The sequence below is a fragment of the Cydia pomonella genome, chromosome 1 (assembly GCF_033807575.1).
Source record: "Cydia pomonella isolate Wapato2018A chromosome 1, ilCydPomo1, whole genome shotgun sequence".
Lineage (NCBI taxonomy): Eukaryota > Metazoa > Arthropoda > Insecta > Lepidoptera > Tortricidae > Cydia > Cydia pomonella.
The window spans coordinates 17516116-17533188 of record NC_084703.1 but is presented as its reverse complement, the minus strand read 5'-3'; the positions used below and the strand labels follow the sequence as shown (position 1 = coordinate 17533188).

Below are 17073 nucleotides of genomic sequence, written 5' to 3'. Positions count from 1 at the left end.
TTTTAACTCCTATAGAAAGTGATGCTCAAGCAACTTGCTAGTTAATGGCTGGTTTGTGTATATATTTGAGAGCAGGAAAAAATAATGAGCACGTGTTTTGTTATATCGGCTGAATTTCATTTTTTCCTTAAAAAATCGTCATTCGAAGTTTTATAATATCTTATCGCTAAAGATATACATAAAGACGGGTATTTTTTAGGAAAACTTGAGTTTAAGCATATATAACAAAACACGTGTTCATTATTTTTTCCTACTCTTTCACATATACTCCAACTCCAACCAGCCATTAACTAGCAAGTTGCTTGAAGGGTACCTTTCCTTGTAAGTCCCACAGTAAGCTCAATAAGGCTTGTGTTGTGGGTACTTAGCCAACGGTATGTATAATATATAAATACTTAAATACATAGAAAACACCCATGACTCAGGAACAAATATCCGTGCCCATCACACAAATAAATACTCTTACCAGGATTTGAACCCGGGGCCATCGGTTTCATAGGCAGGGTCACTACCTACTAGGATATATATTTGTAACACACAAATAAATGCCCTTACCGGGATTCGAACCTTAGGTCCTCCAGTTGTGTAGTTATGAGGCCGTTAAACTCATTCAATTGTTTATCGTACTTCGCGCAGCAATTTTTTTAATTTTTTGTTAGTCGTTACGGCTGTTATGCGTGCCGGGGCAGAGCTGTGCAGTTATTTTTATTATTTCCGAGGTCCAATTTGAGTCAAGAAATTAACAGAAGGTGAATGTAATTTATAGGTTAGGTTAAGGCCTATGATTGGGCCCTATGAATTTGATTCTTTTTACACCCGGTTTTCCTTGCAGGGTTTTATTAGAGCAATAAAATTATACAATACTGTATATATATATATATATATATATAATATTAATATCACACAAATAACTGATCTTGCTCAATAAACTTGATAGTCTACTAGTATTGGGGGAACCTATTTGAAAAGAGGGAACCCAATATCGACAAGGGCACCACAAGGGCATGCGAGCCGCTAAATAGGAGTATTCCTATCGCTCCGAGCCGTGAAGAGACGTGCATTCAGGCAACCGAAGTAGAAGTGTCTACGGACGACCACACCGAACCGCGAAATCACGAACATTGGTCTAAAACGCACTTTAATAATTTGTAACAATTTATCCACAACAGCTAAAAATATGAATAGTGCTTCTAAAAATATGAAATTTTATTCTTGAGTCAACTCATCGACTACTGTTTTTGTTACAACTTACAACAAATTAAAATACAAAACTTTGAAATCCGCGGTCCCGAGCACGCACACGCTTACGCTCAGTGAGAGTGAGAGAAGAACGCGTACCTACGGGGCGTTTACTGACCAGTCGTAAACCTTATAATGGCCCGTTGAACGTACATCTCGTCTGACTAGGGCTGCCATCCGTCCGGGTTTTCCCGGATTTGTCCTAGTTTGGAGGCCGTCCGGAGGGGGGGGGGGGGGGGGGTGTCAAGAAGTGTCCGGAACATTTTTCATGTAAGGAAGCACATTAAAACTACATGTAAAATTAAAAGTGTTGTTTTTAAAAATATTATTTTCTGACTCGTCCGGGGACAAAATGCGATTGACGCCTAATGTCTGGGTTTTTTTTAATCTTTGTCCGGGTTTGGCGAAATTCGAGCATGCGAAATGGCAGCCCTACGTCTGACTGAACTCTGTAAGATATTGGAATTGGAACTACCTTTTTATAAAAGTGAAAATACAAAAAAAATATATACATATTTTCAAAATGTTTTTTTTTTGTTTGAACGAACTTACCGATACCCCGAAATTAACGTAATTCAATAACAACACGGTGTATCCTATGTACCTTCTTCTTTTAAAATATGGCTTCCACCAAATCTATGATGATTTTGCCAATGTCAAAAAAAAAACATGGTTAAACGCGTTTCAAGATTAGTTTTTCATTAGTTGCACACTTCCACGATAGTTCACTGCATAATAAGCTATCGATATTACACTTTAAACTACATGAATGAGCAAAACACAAAAAAATATTCACGAGACGTCTTAGCCATCTTGAATCTCAACCACAACTCTCAGTGGTACCTGCGCCTTGTAAGGCAAATTTTTTACATTACTTAAATAAATCAAATATACAAAAAATATTTCTGAAATCAAACTATATCGAAATATTCCTTGTTTATTTGCAAATAAACTCAACATAAAAGTTAACAAATAAAATAAAATTTCTTAAAGAAAATAATCATTTTTGAAAACCTCGAATGTGGGCCTTTTTAGGAACATAGGAGCTTATCATGGCCTAACTTTAAGCAACCAATTTCTTGACGCTATCGAAACCGAATTTTTTTTTTCTACTCGTCGACTGTAATGGTTGAATTAAGATTTCGTATACTAATCTGTAATTGGGTACTTTTCATGTATGGGCTACTCAACTATAATATTCATTTCGAAACGGTTTAGTCAACTATAATGAAAGGGACCAATCATAGCTCGCCGCGGTCAAGAGGATGAAACAAAACGATAGCTCAAATTAATTATTTATTTTAGGTTGTATAGTAGAAACAATTGCTTCATAAGTCATAAACGCACATGTGACACCCTTAATATAGCAACAACGATAGACTACGAAAACCGCTTACCATCACTTGTTAGTTTCCATAGGCTATCGTGGCCAAAATCGAGAAAAAACTGTCTAAAAATTTAATTTAGCAAGGACCAAGTACCAGGGCCTCATGAGTTACGAAAAGGTATCGTTGACCACCCCGTCGGGTCCCGGCGGCCGGGGCGCGTACGAGTATGAAGGTATCGCGGCTGCTCGCGTATCTTAAATAGCTGTATATTTTTGGCTTGTTTACCTGTATGATTTTAGATTTAGATTTGAATTATTATTTACTCGTAGAAAAAATATTGTATACATTACTGATAGCTTTTAAATCTCGTACATCAAACACGGTACTCGACTGAAAAGCTCTCTATTATATCATCATATATTATGCATTAAAATGAACGTATTAAATTCGTTTCTTCAGCAATCAATCTCTTATAATATACTTTTTGGTCATAATTGGATGGTGGGCCATCTTGGGCTAAGCAAAACGTAATCTATCAAATAGAATAGAATAGAATTTCTTTATTTACCAGAATACGTAGTATGGTACAAGATGTTAGGTAACAGAAAAGGTTTTACATGTAAGTATCAGTATTCAGTCGAAGACACGACATGCAAATAATTGATAAGTTTAACATAAAATAAAACCATATACAAAAATTAAGAATAATATATAAATTTAAAATCATTCGAACGGTTGTAAGTATAAAATTTTGAAAGCGGGCCATATTAGGAACTGGGCCATCTTCAGGTTACTTAAGTTACCCTTTGACAACCACATATGTACCTACTACCACTTTACTCTTTGACCTACTACTTCCTGTATACTTACTTTACTCTTTGATATAGCACATGCTACGTTGCTACGAATATAAAAAGATCTCAGAAATCATTATAGGTATTTCGCTGAACGTACATTAGGGTCAAGTCGATAGCTCTTCGTTTGGTCCGTTAACGCGACACCAAAGAGTAATTAAGTAAGTAGCATGTAGAGTTACACTAAGTTGGCAGCGATTTTGATAGCACAGACTGCGCAAGTGTTATTTAAACGTCATAATTTCATAGAAGTTTGACGTTTAAAGTAACACAGACACAGTTTGTATTACACAATAAAGACACAAATTTGTGACAGGATAGGCAGAGCACTAAGACTAACTATCCCTTTAAGTATATGAGAAACTTGAAGGTGCTTCAAACTCCTGTTGCAGTAAAAGGATTATTGTAAAATTATGTCATTTTGACGTCTAGTTAGATAGGTTAGGTATGTCATTTTTGGTTAGTTTTGCTGTGTTCATGTGGTGCCTATTTTCAAATTACTCTATTCTACAAATTAGTGATAAAACTGTTGTTAATATACCTAAATATTGATTATAATACATATTCGCATGTAAGCTGGCACTTTCCTATACATTTCATTTTAGAATTATATTACTTAAGGCTTGAGCTGGAGATTAAAATATTCCGATTCCTAATGTGCCACTCATCTATCCTAATTCAATCAATTAATTTTACGTGTTATGGCTTAATCAAGGTGTTGATGATTCTGCCAATGTTGAGGTTAGAGAAGACACGGCTAGTATATGAATCTTATCATATTACGATCATAGACAGTGATCTATCCTAATCGTCATCATTTATCATTTTTATTTCCATAATATCCATCATAATCGAAGTTGCACACTGTTAACTTGGGGATAAAAACTATAAAAACAAGATAGAGAAATATAGTCATCATCATGCGTATTATCTCAATCTGTTTTGGATGATAACCCAATACACAAGACTTGTAAATCTTAGCTCGTTATTTGTAGGATTATTGACTAATATTAATATATTGACCTCTTAAGTAGCTATCATTTAGTAGGTAATAAAATGAGGTAGTAATGTATTTTGTAAATAGATTTAGGTGTTTCAGACATTTTGCAGGATTATTTATGATGATGCGCTGGGTATTCCGGCACCTGATATATTCTCTCTATGCCAGATTGTTGGAACTGCCGGCTTATTGGATTAGTATGGGAAATAAAAATATTATATGAAAAATAAATTCGACTAATCAAATGCAACGACTTAATCCGGCGTTCAGCTGTGTAAATTGCCGGATTATGGAGTGGGTCACCCGTGTCGCTAATTGCCGGATTACTGAGGGTGTCGGACTACCGGAATACCGAGCGCCTACTGTGTGGTAATATCGTAGGTATACGGCAGCACTAATAAATGTGAGTGTGAGCTTATTAGTAAACTTAATTTCAACTCATACCTTAACGATGACCACTGCAATCGCACTTTGGTATTTTTTTTGAATAAAAGCGGCCAAAAACGTATATAAATTACTTCTTCAAATGGCTCTCACGCTGCTCGGAGCAGATTATCGCCCTATAAACACCTTCCAGCAATAGTTTACAATTAATAATCTCTGTTTGATCACAGACCACAGACAAGATTTAAGTTATTTAAACAAAACTCCAGAAAAACTGACTTCACACATCGTTATGGACGGATCCACTATAGATAGTTGAAAATGTTAAGTTTCTTGGCATACGTCTCGACTCAAAGTTAAACTGGACTTTACTGGGTTACCAGCGTGCTTCGCCTTGAGAAGCCTCAGTGACGAAATTAATGTAGACCAACAAACAATAGTATATCATGCTCTAATTGAATAGAAATTGCGCTATAACATTATGTTCTGGGGTAACAGTTTCAGATATAACGTAAACAGAGCTCTAACCGCTCAAAAAAGGGCTATAAGGACTATATTTCGCATTCCACCGTGGGTCTCTTGTACGAAATATTTCCTTAAACTTGGTATTCTTACAGTGCCTTGCTTATATGTTCATATATTGGTTACGGAACTAGTCAAACACAAGCAAACATTTGAAACACATGAAGAAGAGGAAATGCGTTTGCTCACACGCACTCAAAATTTGAAAATACGTTTTCGCCCTACTTCAAAACTTGAGGAGCACTGTGTGAGATATCAAGCTGTTAATTTAATAAACTGCCTCACTATTTAAAAAATATTTCAAAGCAAATCTCTTTAAGCAAAAACTGAAGCAATATTTTTTAAGAGGTTGCTTTTATAGCTTGGATAAACTATTTAATACAAATTTAGTTTAGTTAGTATACAAGTAGTTCATAGATGCCTTATGTGATCTCATTACGTATAACGTGAATGTTGTCCTAAAATGTGTTACTAGTATTTAGTCTAAAAAGTTGTGTGATTTTTGTTATATTTATTCAAAATGTTATTGTAACTAAATGCATTTCAAACACAATCTTGTATTGTTGATGATAATGAATAAATAAAAATAATGAAAATAAAATAAACGAATAGGTGTATATTTATCACATCACTCTACTCACTGAGCGAATCATATGTATAAAGCGCAAACTTGATAAACCTAGTGAGCTTTAAAATGAAGTTCTATGCGTTAGGGATTCAGGGAATAACGTCGTTGTTGAATTTTTGCGGAAAAATAGTGTTTTTTAGGGTTGCATACGTCTAAAGGCAAAAACGGAAAAGGATCACTTTGATGTCCGTCCGTCCGTATGTCTGTCAAGCAAGATTCTTTATTTCGAGAACGCGTGGAGGTAGGTATCGAGTTGAAATTAAAACCATTCAGGCTTACACTCTCTTGAAGCTGTGAAAAAATCAAACTTCTAAGCTAATTAAAGCAAGAAATATTACTTTGCTAATCCGCGTGAAAATATCGTGCTAGTCAATCAGTGCTAACCCGTTATACTTACTTGCGTATTTTTACATGCAATTAATGTTCCCACCCTCCCACCGCAATAATAAATACGCAAATAAATATAACAATCTACTACCAAAAGTAAAAAACTCGACACATCTCCAGCATTTCCTGAGGATGCCTCGTAGAGAGGCGAAAGACGTGTCGAGTTTTGTACTTTTGGTGGTGGATTGTTATATTTATTTACGTATTTATTATTGCGGTGGGAGGGTGGGAACATTAATTGCATGTAAAAATACGCAAGTAAGTATAAACGGGTTAGCACTGATTAACTAGCACGTTATTTTCTCGCGGATTAGCAAAGTAATATTTCTTGCTTTAATTAGCATGGATTTCCGCAAAGTAACGCCTGATGCTATTAACTTCTAAGCTAAGTTAAAATGAGTGTACAGGTTTTTAAAGGGTCGGCAACGCGCACGTAACACCTCTGGAGTTGCAGGCGTCCATAGGCTACGGTGACTGCTTACAACCAGGCGGGCCGTATGCTTGTTTGCCACCGACTTGGTATTAAAAAAAAGTTAACGTAAAAAAATATACGGTCGTTTATGCCGCAAAAAACGTATGTTTCGTTTCGACACTCTCCATAGGTCTCTTCATAGATATGGTCACGTCTAAAAATATCGATACAAAAATATGTATACACGACTTAATTGCCCATATATTAAGGTACACACATAGGAAGGTATTACGTGTATACATATTTTTGGCACATTTTTTGTATCGATATTGTCAGATGTGACTGTACCTACTGTTGACATAGAACTATTCAATTTGGTAAGAAATATCGTCTTACACTACAAGTACTTACAGGGAAAAAAAGAGTTTGTAAAAAATAAGTTAATTTTGTACCGAACCCTCGGTGCGCGAGTTCGACTCGCCTTTGTCCGGTTTTTTATTGTTATTTTTAGATGGAGGGTATTCCTTTCTTACGAAGTAGGTACCTATTCTGTTGTGATTCAATAGCGTTCATCGTTGTAAGACCCGTAAGTGCAGTTGACCGATTTTCATTACTTTCTAATAGTCGAATCCAGAGCCTTTTAAGGCGGTCACGTAATTTTAACACTATTTTGTCCGTAACAGAGTGATAGACTGGTGGCTAATGGAAAGCTACTTAATAATGTTTGTTATGCGCTCTTGCGCTGCTTACATTTACAAAGGACGTGGAGCTCCTTATCTGAAGATAAAGCATACCAGTAAATGTGATACGATACCTATTTATGTTTGTGATTAAATCACGCAAAAATGGATGACTTTTGATCTGACTTAAAACTTGTGATCACACTGGGCACGCGCATGCGCGCGACTCCATGCACTTAGAACGCGAAAACGGAAGTCATGCTAGCCGGTTTGTATTCATGTGATTATTTTAGGAATAGGTACCTGTACTATATCAAACTTTTCGGAAGATACAGTTACTTAATTACCATTTCTTTTGAGGTTAGAAAAATTCAAATCTTAAAAGAAACGGAGTATACCTATTTCGGGTACTCCTCTAAACCGGGGTGGGGCAATTTATCAGAGGCTAAATTAAGTACTTACTAGTGAGTTTATATAGTTAAATTACTTAAAGTTATTTTTAAATTTACAAATGCACAGTATCTAATAGGCAGGAGGCAAGGCACAATAATTTAATCAGCGTTTCTTTCTCGCGTCATCGTCACAGTACCTACCTTTAGGTACGTGCGTCTTCTTTTTGACTGTGAGAGATAGACAGAATGTGCTGTGCTGTGGTGAACCTTTCTGACTTATACGCGTGGAGTTCGTGGCTAATAAACTATATGATTCACTTCCCAGTTACAGAAATTAATTGATAAGAAAAGAAAATTTACAAGGCCTTTCCATTTAAGGTGCCTTTTAACGAACGGTACTGCAATGACGAGAGTAGGCATACGTATTTTTCTCACGGGAATTCAATAGCGTTATATTTATATGCCAGTAGGTAGGTAGGCTTAGTTTATAAACATTACACTCATCCATAATCAGAAAAATGTGCATTCGGTAATTGAGCGTTTTCAATAAATGTTACATTTTTTTTTATCTCAAAACTAAGGCAGTGTCATGTATTACAGACGCTTTAAAAAAACTTACTAATTTATAAATAAGTAAGCCAGAAATAAATAAAAGAATTGGTATTTAATATAATAATTAATAAATGTAAGCCAAGACGAGCAAAGCGAAGCGCGAGGGCACTACCTACCTTTTCTCGAAGCACTTCGTCGTTTTTTTTTAAATCTCATAACTTGGGTTTGGATTATCCCAGATTAACAATATTCACGGAATATAATGTCAATAGTGGACTAATTAAGCATATTTCAATTGCATAGCTCTCATACTTTAGATTTTATTAATACCTAAAAAACCCCGATCTCGTCACTAATTCCTGACCTGAAGTCCTAGGAAGCTGAAATTTGGTATGTAGGATAGTAGAAACACACACAACAAAAACATTAAAAATCTTAATATTTTTAGCCCCTAAAGGGAAGAAAAGGAGGGTGAAATTTTGTATGGGGAATCATTAAGAGGCTGTCAACACCCAATGTCCTTGAAATGGATGTTACTTAAACAGTTTTTTAAGAAAGACTATTTGTTTTAGTCCAGTAAGAAAAATATATGTTCATATTAATTATATTTCAAAGACCGTGGTCTTACTCGATACACGATTGAACGAAATCAGCTCGATAGAAAATAATTGCAAAGATTGGTCTTAAAATCACAATTAAACGGTTTTATGTCTTTATTGTTTTGACTTATGGCTCTGCAATTAAAATCACAATTTCAAAACATTTATATCTAAACCTTGGTCGAGTTAAATATTACACTAATAATCCACTTTTTTTATTCAAATATTTTTCTTATTATTCCCTTGCCCAGGCCCAGTAACATGCGACAGTGCTATCTCATTTACTCCGATACAAATAGACAGTGGGCGCACTTTAGGTATTGACAGCCTCTTAACCGATCTAGTTATATCTTGGTATGTAAATATTTTTTGTTATGGGAAAGGGTATAGAATAGTTTCAGGATTTTTTATAGTAAATCACCCCCAACACTTTAAATTAAGGGATGGAATATTGTCATAAGCAACTTACAAAAAGAAGTGAAATCCCATCAAAAAATTCTCATGTAAAATGTTGCCAAGACTCCATAAGGCTCGCACTGTCAATAAGTTATTAGATCTCTTGTAGAGCCAAGCTTCTAACTCTACAAGCCTTAGGGTGTAAAGTTAGCTTCACAAACTCTACACCTTAGTCAAAATATGTGGCTTGGCCGTTTCGCTACCATCACATGCCTGCTTGCCATGCTTTTCTGTTATACACCAGTTCTTGTAGTAACGAAACGGCCAAGCAACCCGGACCTGGGTAAGTCCTTAAACTACGTCCAAAAGAGAGGTATGGAAATTGTGAATGTCATATCGCTTTGTGTGGTAGGGCACAGCACAGCGGATGTCATTCCAGATCTAGAGCAGAGCCCAACTGGGGAAGAACCTTACAGAAAACCGCAGCCAAATAACACTAGACCCTACTCATAGTGTTGTGTTCCTGCCGGTGAGTAAGGTTGCCAGAGCTCAACGAGGGGGACGGGGGGGAGGCAACGCGCATGTAACTCCTCTGGAGTTGCAGGCGTGCATAGGCTACGGAGACTGCTTACCATCAGGCGGGCCGTATGCTTGTTTGCCACCAGCGTAGTATAAAAAAAAAAAAAGCAACAAGTTTGTGAAGTTAGGTTAGGTTAGGTTAGGTTAGCCAAGCCAAGTTACATCTGGAATGACTCTACAAGGACTACAAGTAGAGTTAGAAGCTTGGCTCTACAAGAGATCTAATCACTTTTTGACAGAGCGAGCCTTATGGTTTCGTCTTGGCAACATTTTACATGAAAGTGTGTTTGATGGGATTCATATTACAGGACAATTTTAGGACTTATAGACCTACAGTACGCTCAATAAGTTTTGTGTTTTGGTACTAGACAATGATAAGTATATAACATACAGTTATATATTATTACTTATATACTTACATTAAAAAAAGATCCATATCTCAGGAAAGAATATTTGTGATAAACACGCAAATAAATGCCCTTACCATGATTCGAACCATTTACGACTTACTCATTATTATTTTCAGTATATTTATTTGATTCATAAGAAGCATCATGGCGAAGGAAGCCCCCCGCGCTTTGAAGTTCGACCCCAATACGGAGGCGTTCCAGATGCGGGCGCAGTGGAAGAAGCAGGACATGTGCCGCAAGCAGTGGTTCAAGCGCTGGGCTTGGCTGCTCGACGAAAGGATGTAAGCACTAAGCACGTTTAGTTTAGTTATTTTAGATGCCCGGAGGGTACAGAGAAGTATGCTTAGTATACTTTGACGAAGCCTGCGTTGGACATATTATCTAGTAGACTTAGTAAATATTTATAAGTAGAATTATGACAAAGCCTACAGTTAAATGTAGATTTGACTATTGTAATTTAGTGAAAATTAGGACGGCGGATGTACGAGTACCTAAATAAACATAAGTACATAACCAAAAAGCGTATCATATTATGGTACCCAAAATGTACTATTTAAATACCCCTTTTAAAAAAATGTACCTCCCCGTGCCATTTTGACATGCATAAGGTGCATTTGGGGTAACTTCGTAATCGTAGTAATTTTGAAATTCACTAATGTCTACTAAACCAGAAGCACATAATTCAATACGTACGAATACTACGAATATGTATTCGTACGTACTGCACTATTGCTAGCAGGAACTGCTTGTAGTGTAGTAAACACGAGATTTATTTTTCGCAACACGAGATTTATTGTTTAAAAACGAATGGGAAAGTTGCATTTTATCCACATGATGTGAGGCAAGGTATACAGATGCAAATTTTGAGTTGCTTCCTTATGTTCGCTGGTAGAATTTACTTTTAAATTACCTAATGATATAGAATGATATTTTTTTTATTACGTTTATTTACATTTGATTTTTTTGTATTTCATAGTTAATATTTTCGTCGCGTTGGTGTGGTGTAAATTTTTGTGTTTCATTTGGAGGCAAAGTTTGTTTAACCCTCGTGCCTTGAAACCTTGGCGATGCTCAATATTTATTTATTTATTTGTAGCATACAATTAACACTTACAGTTCAACCTCATGAATTCAATATTCCACTTCATGAATTCAATTTTGGAATCTTTCGCTTGCTCGGGCATCAATATTAGCACTAGCGGTTGAACAACAACTTTGCCCCCTTGTAAAACAAATAACTATTGTTATTTCCAAAATTACCCCGTTTTGAAGTTACCCCAATGCAGGTGCAATTTCTAGGAAACGATTAAGTATAACACTTCTTGTAATGCCTTTTACTTAAGCATATAGGTAATTGATCTAAGTCATCTAAGTAATGATGGAAACTAGTACATTTATTTTAATTTTCCCTTAATGGTTGAAATAAATACCTACAACAAACGTAGTTTTCTAATAAGCCTAAAAACGAGGATGGTACCGTACTCTTTGCTTCAAGACCCATCTTGCAGAAACACGAAAGTGGATATACATCAATCATATACTTAGGTATTAGGTATGCCAATAATTCACTGCGTTACTTGTTGATGATGATGATATCCCTCTTATCCCTCATTGGGGACCATTGCCTATTTGTTACTTGGCTGCTTCCAGCTCTTTCCAGCCGAGATCAGTTGCATTACTTACGATTCCATATTAGTAGTTTGTGAATGCTACATAATGAAAGGCATTAAAATACGAGTGTGGGTTTAAGAAACAAACGAAGTGATTTTTTGTAAAGTCCACACGAGTGTTTTAATGTCTAATTATGTGCAGTTACATAGGTACTTATTTGTTATTTGCGTGTAATATAGTTAATAACAATAATTGCGGATTGATAACTTTTTTACTACAAAACATAGTTTTGATGAAACATAGGCATCTACCTCTACCCCCATCCCAATCATAATTAATTATTTCCCAGAAGAAAATTAAGTATCAAAATTTAGATTCGTTTGATATTTCTATTTTTTTAACTCCTAATGGTAGAGTAAAGTAGAGAGATGTTATTTAAAAATGTTGTTCAAATTATATTAAATATACGGTATATTCCTATACCCAGCGTTGGCCGAACGTTAATTGCAATTAATCATGAACCATTACAAATTGAACCGTAACGGACGGTTACCGTTTACGGTTCAATTTGTAATAGTATGTAACGTTTCGGCCAACACTGCCTATACCTACTCGTAAGTCAAATCAAATGCTGCTTGCCAAAGAATTGCTAATATTGTTACGCATCACAATAAAAGCCCCTCACAATGCAGACTAAATTATCATCGGCACATCTAAAGTAGGGCAGAGAGCCTTTAGCGTGGGGCGAGAAATTTGGGGCGCGCCGAATCGACAGGACCAAGCCGCGGGTTCGAGTCCAAATATGCTTTACAAACTCACTGTATGAGTTTATTAAAAAAACTTGCCCGTCAAGCATTCTTTTACCTAATTTCAATAATACCATTGTTATTTAGATGACATAGTTTGCCACACGTAACAATTTCATGTAATTTGACAATAACACTTAACAAAAAATACTCATTAAGTTGGTAGGTATACAAGTATGACACGCATCACACGTTACGCGTCTCTTATATCAAGTGTGAACTCATGAGAACAATGTCTACGGAAGAGCCATGAAACTCATTTAAATATATATGTAGTTTGTGTATTTTATTCTTAAGCAAAATGTTACTATTTAACATGTCAATTTGTCGGTTACCCGGAAAATGCGCCCTACTTAACAATAATTACAATTAGAAATGATATTTTCTATACCATCTGATGGAGTAATTAGTTTCGCCAAATTTTTTTTGTAACTTACATAGTATTTATACAAAAATTCTAGGCGACCGCACCCATAGATGGCCTAGATTGCATGAACACCCCACAATTGCTTCTAAGGCCGCTGCCACCCTTCCAGGTGCCTTCGACACCCGGGTTATTCTCATACTTTACGATACCACTTTTTCGTGTGAGAAAAAGTTATACATAAGTATATAACTAGCATAGCAGCTTATTTTTCATTTAAGTAAATATCAATTGTGTTTTAAAATATCAGGTACATTTTCCATTTAAATTGAATTCGTTTGCAAAAAGACATTAAGTAATATTTATGTATCTGGTAGGTAGGCCACAGCTACATATATTTAGGTAACACAATGGAAAATATTTACTCGATTTTTGGATATTTACAGTAGTTAGATATTTAACATTAAACTTGTTAGGTGACTGAATTCAGCATATTGAAGCGAGTTATAGCCAAAATAATTACCTAATACCCTCTCTGGGTGGCTTTATGAGGAAGTATAATAATTTAATGATACACGAAACCCTAAGCGCGTTATTAATAATGGTGAATGCCAATGTCTAACGTTAGATCATCCTACTGGCCATATTCCAAGTAGATGTCAAGCCACGTATGCTTCGTCAACTCGCGATGCGCACACAACACTCAGTTCGCACATGAGGCGAACTGGCAAGTTGAACTAACAACATGATCGCCGACTTAACCCTATTAGAACCAGTTGCATAAGTCTTCTTCGCTTTGTATTAGCAGGAATAAGATTAGCTTTGTAGATGTTCTTTTAAGTACACATAGTTGACTAGGTGTAGGTGCATCTATTTATCCGCCCACGCTGCGCCGTGAGGGGGGCGACATCTAAGTGGAAGTGTTCAGTACGGAAATTAAATTGACTATCATAAACAGACCTAGGTAGTAGGTAGGTAGCTGGCAATGTTATTGTGGTTTCAATGTCAATGTCAAATGGCTATGGCGTGTAAAACGACGTGCGAAACTGCGAAGGAGGCTAGGTTCTCATGAATCATGATCATGAGATTTCATTCAACGTCTAATTAGATGCACCCAGAAGACTACCAGATTTATTAATTGAAAATTTATTGCACATTATATGTAAGTATCAGAAAAGAGTAGAAACGGAGGATTGAACGCCTTAGTGCATTCAACCATACTCTATCACTTATCACTGAATAGCAAATATAAATAGTTGGATTAAGTACCACCCGTATTTAGGGTTCCGTAGCCCAATTGGCAAAAACGGAACCCTTCGTAGTTTCGTCACGTCCATCTGTCCGTCTGCATGTATGTCATATATAGCCTACTTAGAAACTATAATAAGATATGTTTTAACGAAATTTGGAACGTAGGTGTATTTTGTAAGCCACTACTTAGTTTAATAGAAGTTAAAATTTATAACATTTTACATTACAAGTTAAAAAAGAAAAATAAAATTTTAAGTTCAAGTAAAATTAACTTTTTGATTCATTAAAGACTTTTGGAAATAATTGCATTGAAAATATTGTGTGATCCCCCTCTAACTTTTAAATCGGGCGTGCAAATAATTCAGAAAATAAAGTTTATAAAATAATTTTCGTGGAAAGTACTTACCTACTTATTAAAGTTTATTTTTTGAATATGATCTGTTGAGCCATTAAAGAGTTAAAAAATCGGCCGAGAGTACGTCACACTGTGTCGCATAGTTTAGCATAAAAATGATGGGGAAGATCCATTTCAATAAAAAAAGTCAATATCGGTTTTTACCACTTTTCCATACAAACAACTACCTAATTGTTATAAAACCGATTTCACTGAGTGTTGTAATCGTTAACGATTAAAAAAAAAAGCACTCGTGACGTGACGGAAATATGTACCTAGTATGGCAAAAAATCACAAAAAATTCGTAGTACTTACAAATAACCATCTACGAGGATATTACTGTTTGATTTGCGGTTTTTGAAATAAATTGATTTTTTGTTCCTGTCCATATATTTTTATTCGATACTCTTAATACCAAATTGTCCCAAATTCAAATGGTACTATAACAATGCTAGGCATAATCTAATTCAATAAAAAACAATTTTGGTTTCTATGTCAATGACAGCCGAATTTCAGCCCAGTGTGTCGGGCCATGATCAGTGTAGAGTTTCGTAGTTGCCATTCTGTCAAAATAGGCCAAACGGGGCTATTCGTAAGTAAGTATCATGTAGGTACATTACAAGCATAAGGTAGTACCTTTGCAGCGCTTTGTACGTCTTTTTACTAAGAAGAGAAGATTTTATGCAATAAGTACTAGCTCAAAAACGACTGGACCGATCATGTTCGCTATAGTTTTAATTGAAAGTATTTATTAAGCTTTTGTTTCGCTTTTTTTTGGACATCCTTATTCGTTTAAAGACCTATCCAACAACATCCCAAACTTATGGGGTTAAAGAAAAAAAAATGTATGTGAGGTACCCTAAAAACATTTTTTTTGTAGTTTTTATTTTACCGTTCTCTCGCAATACACGATTCTAGCACTAACGATCACGGAACAACCTCAGACAGACGGACAGAACAAACGGGCATGGCGAAACTATAAGGGTCTCTAGATGACTACGAAACTCTAAAAAACTGATCTTCTTAATTAAATGACGTAAGTGCGAAAATAAGACGTCATAAAACTCATAAAACATGAACTAAAAAAAAAATTATAATGCCTTAACTCGGTAAATGCATATAAATATGTTTTTGTGGAACAATAAGTAACTGTAGATTCTGTCAAACTCTAGCCAAGCCCAGGCAGAAGCGGAGGCCGCTAAAAAGGAAGTACAGGCGGCCCTGCCCCACGTCGCGTCGAAAGAAGAAACGATCAAGACACTGAAACCAGTCCCAGTCACTTCCACCGGCATCATCGGCTGGCTCGCGGCCAAGTTCGTCATTATGATTTATTTAGTCAGTTTTGATATCATTTAATGAGTAATCCTTTCGCAATAGGTACTTTAATGCATTAACATATCAAACAAAGTAGCTCAGTTTTAAAGCGCTCGCAAAATTTCAACTGAAGACTAAGTAAGTAAGCAGTGCCAACGAGGTTTTTAATCGATGTCTGTCAAAGTAAGGCACGCTTTCAAGTTTCACATAAAAGAATCCTTTTGAAAACATCTCGCTCGGCATCACGACGCGAATGTGTACCCTATCCAAGCCTCTACTTTACGGAAAGGACATTTTGCATCGAGGCTAAGATTAGATGGGAAATGAGTTCCGTGTGCCAACGTTAAATATACGGGGCTGAAATTATATTCCTTATGAAGACTCTTCATGAAAAAAAAATACCCACTTACAGCAACACAGCTATTTGAAATGGCTTATATTTATTATCTACTAGTTAGAAATTTCCAACCTAAAACGAACGTGAAGTTCTTTATTGTGATGCTGTTCTAACGAATGTTAATCCTATATATTTCTATTCAATATATTCTGGAAGCAATTCTATGATAAACTGTGATAAGGTTGAGACGATATATGTAAGTATAAGTATACCTACCTACGAGTTGATTACTAGTTGAACAGACGACGTAATGACGCAGATTCATATTTTTCAGGCCCGACTGCCAGTTAGAAATTTACACTTCGTGGCTCTCGAAACCCCCTCTGAGGCTTCCTGATGCCTGGGAAGATAAAAACTATACTGGACCGAAAATCACCAAGCATTAATACGAGTATAACTTGACACTCAATTAGTAACTACGTAATTTTCTACCTCGGGAATGCTTTCATCTATCTATTTATAGACTGGCTTAAATATTGGTCAATACAACAGCTGGCTAAATGAAGAAAACTTTCGTTTAATTGATTGATCCACTTTACAGCTAACTCGTTGCTTTTGCTCTATCTTTCATCCA

The 17073-nt window shown here is 35.9% G+C and overlaps 2 protein-coding genes across 8 annotated transcripts in view; one reads left to right on the top strand and one right to left on the bottom strand.

Annotated features, from left to right (window-relative positions):
• LOC133517238 (uncharacterized) overlaps nucleotides 1-17073 on the bottom strand; it is a 44820-nt gene that overhangs the window by 15080 nt on the left and 12667 nt on the right. The window lies entirely within an intron of this gene.
• Nucleotides 1489-17009, top strand: LOC133517254 (uncharacterized). 6 transcript variants are annotated; one of them, XM_061850503.1, is made up of 4 exons: nucleotides 1489-2799; nucleotides 10479-10643; nucleotides 15961-16101; nucleotides 16759-17009. In XM_061850503.1, exons 2-4 carry the CDS (start codon nucleotides 10507-10509, stop codon nucleotides 16883-16885), a joined length of 405 nt encoding a protein of 134 aa, XP_061706487.1. In that variant the 5' UTR covers nucleotides 1489-2799; nucleotides 10479-10506; the 3' UTR covers nucleotides 16886-17009. The 6 variants fall into 6 exon arrangements, with proteins under 6 accessions (XP_061706487.1, XP_061706494.1, XP_061706462.1 ...); XM_061850510.1 differs by lacking the exon at nucleotides 1489-2799 and adding an exon at nucleotides 3844-3992 and having other exon boundaries at nucleotides 16774-17009; XM_061850478.1 differs by lacking the exon at nucleotides 1489-2799 and adding an exon at nucleotides 3844-3992.

Bases quoted from the DNA above. Each gene is read 5' to 3' on its own strand.
- LOC133517254 (XM_061850503.1), top strand. From the start codon at position 10,507: ATGGCGAAGGAAGCCCCCCGCGCTTTGAAGTTCGACCCCAATACGGAG. The intron at 10,644-15,960 runs GTAAGCACTAAG...GTCAAACTCTAG, and splicing joins TGGCTGCTCGACGAAAGGAT to CCAAGCCCAGGCAGAAGCGG. The intron at 16,102-16,758 runs GTTCGTCATTAT...GTAATGACGCAG, and splicing joins ATCGGCTGGCTCGCGGCCAA to ATTCATATTTTTCAGGCCCG.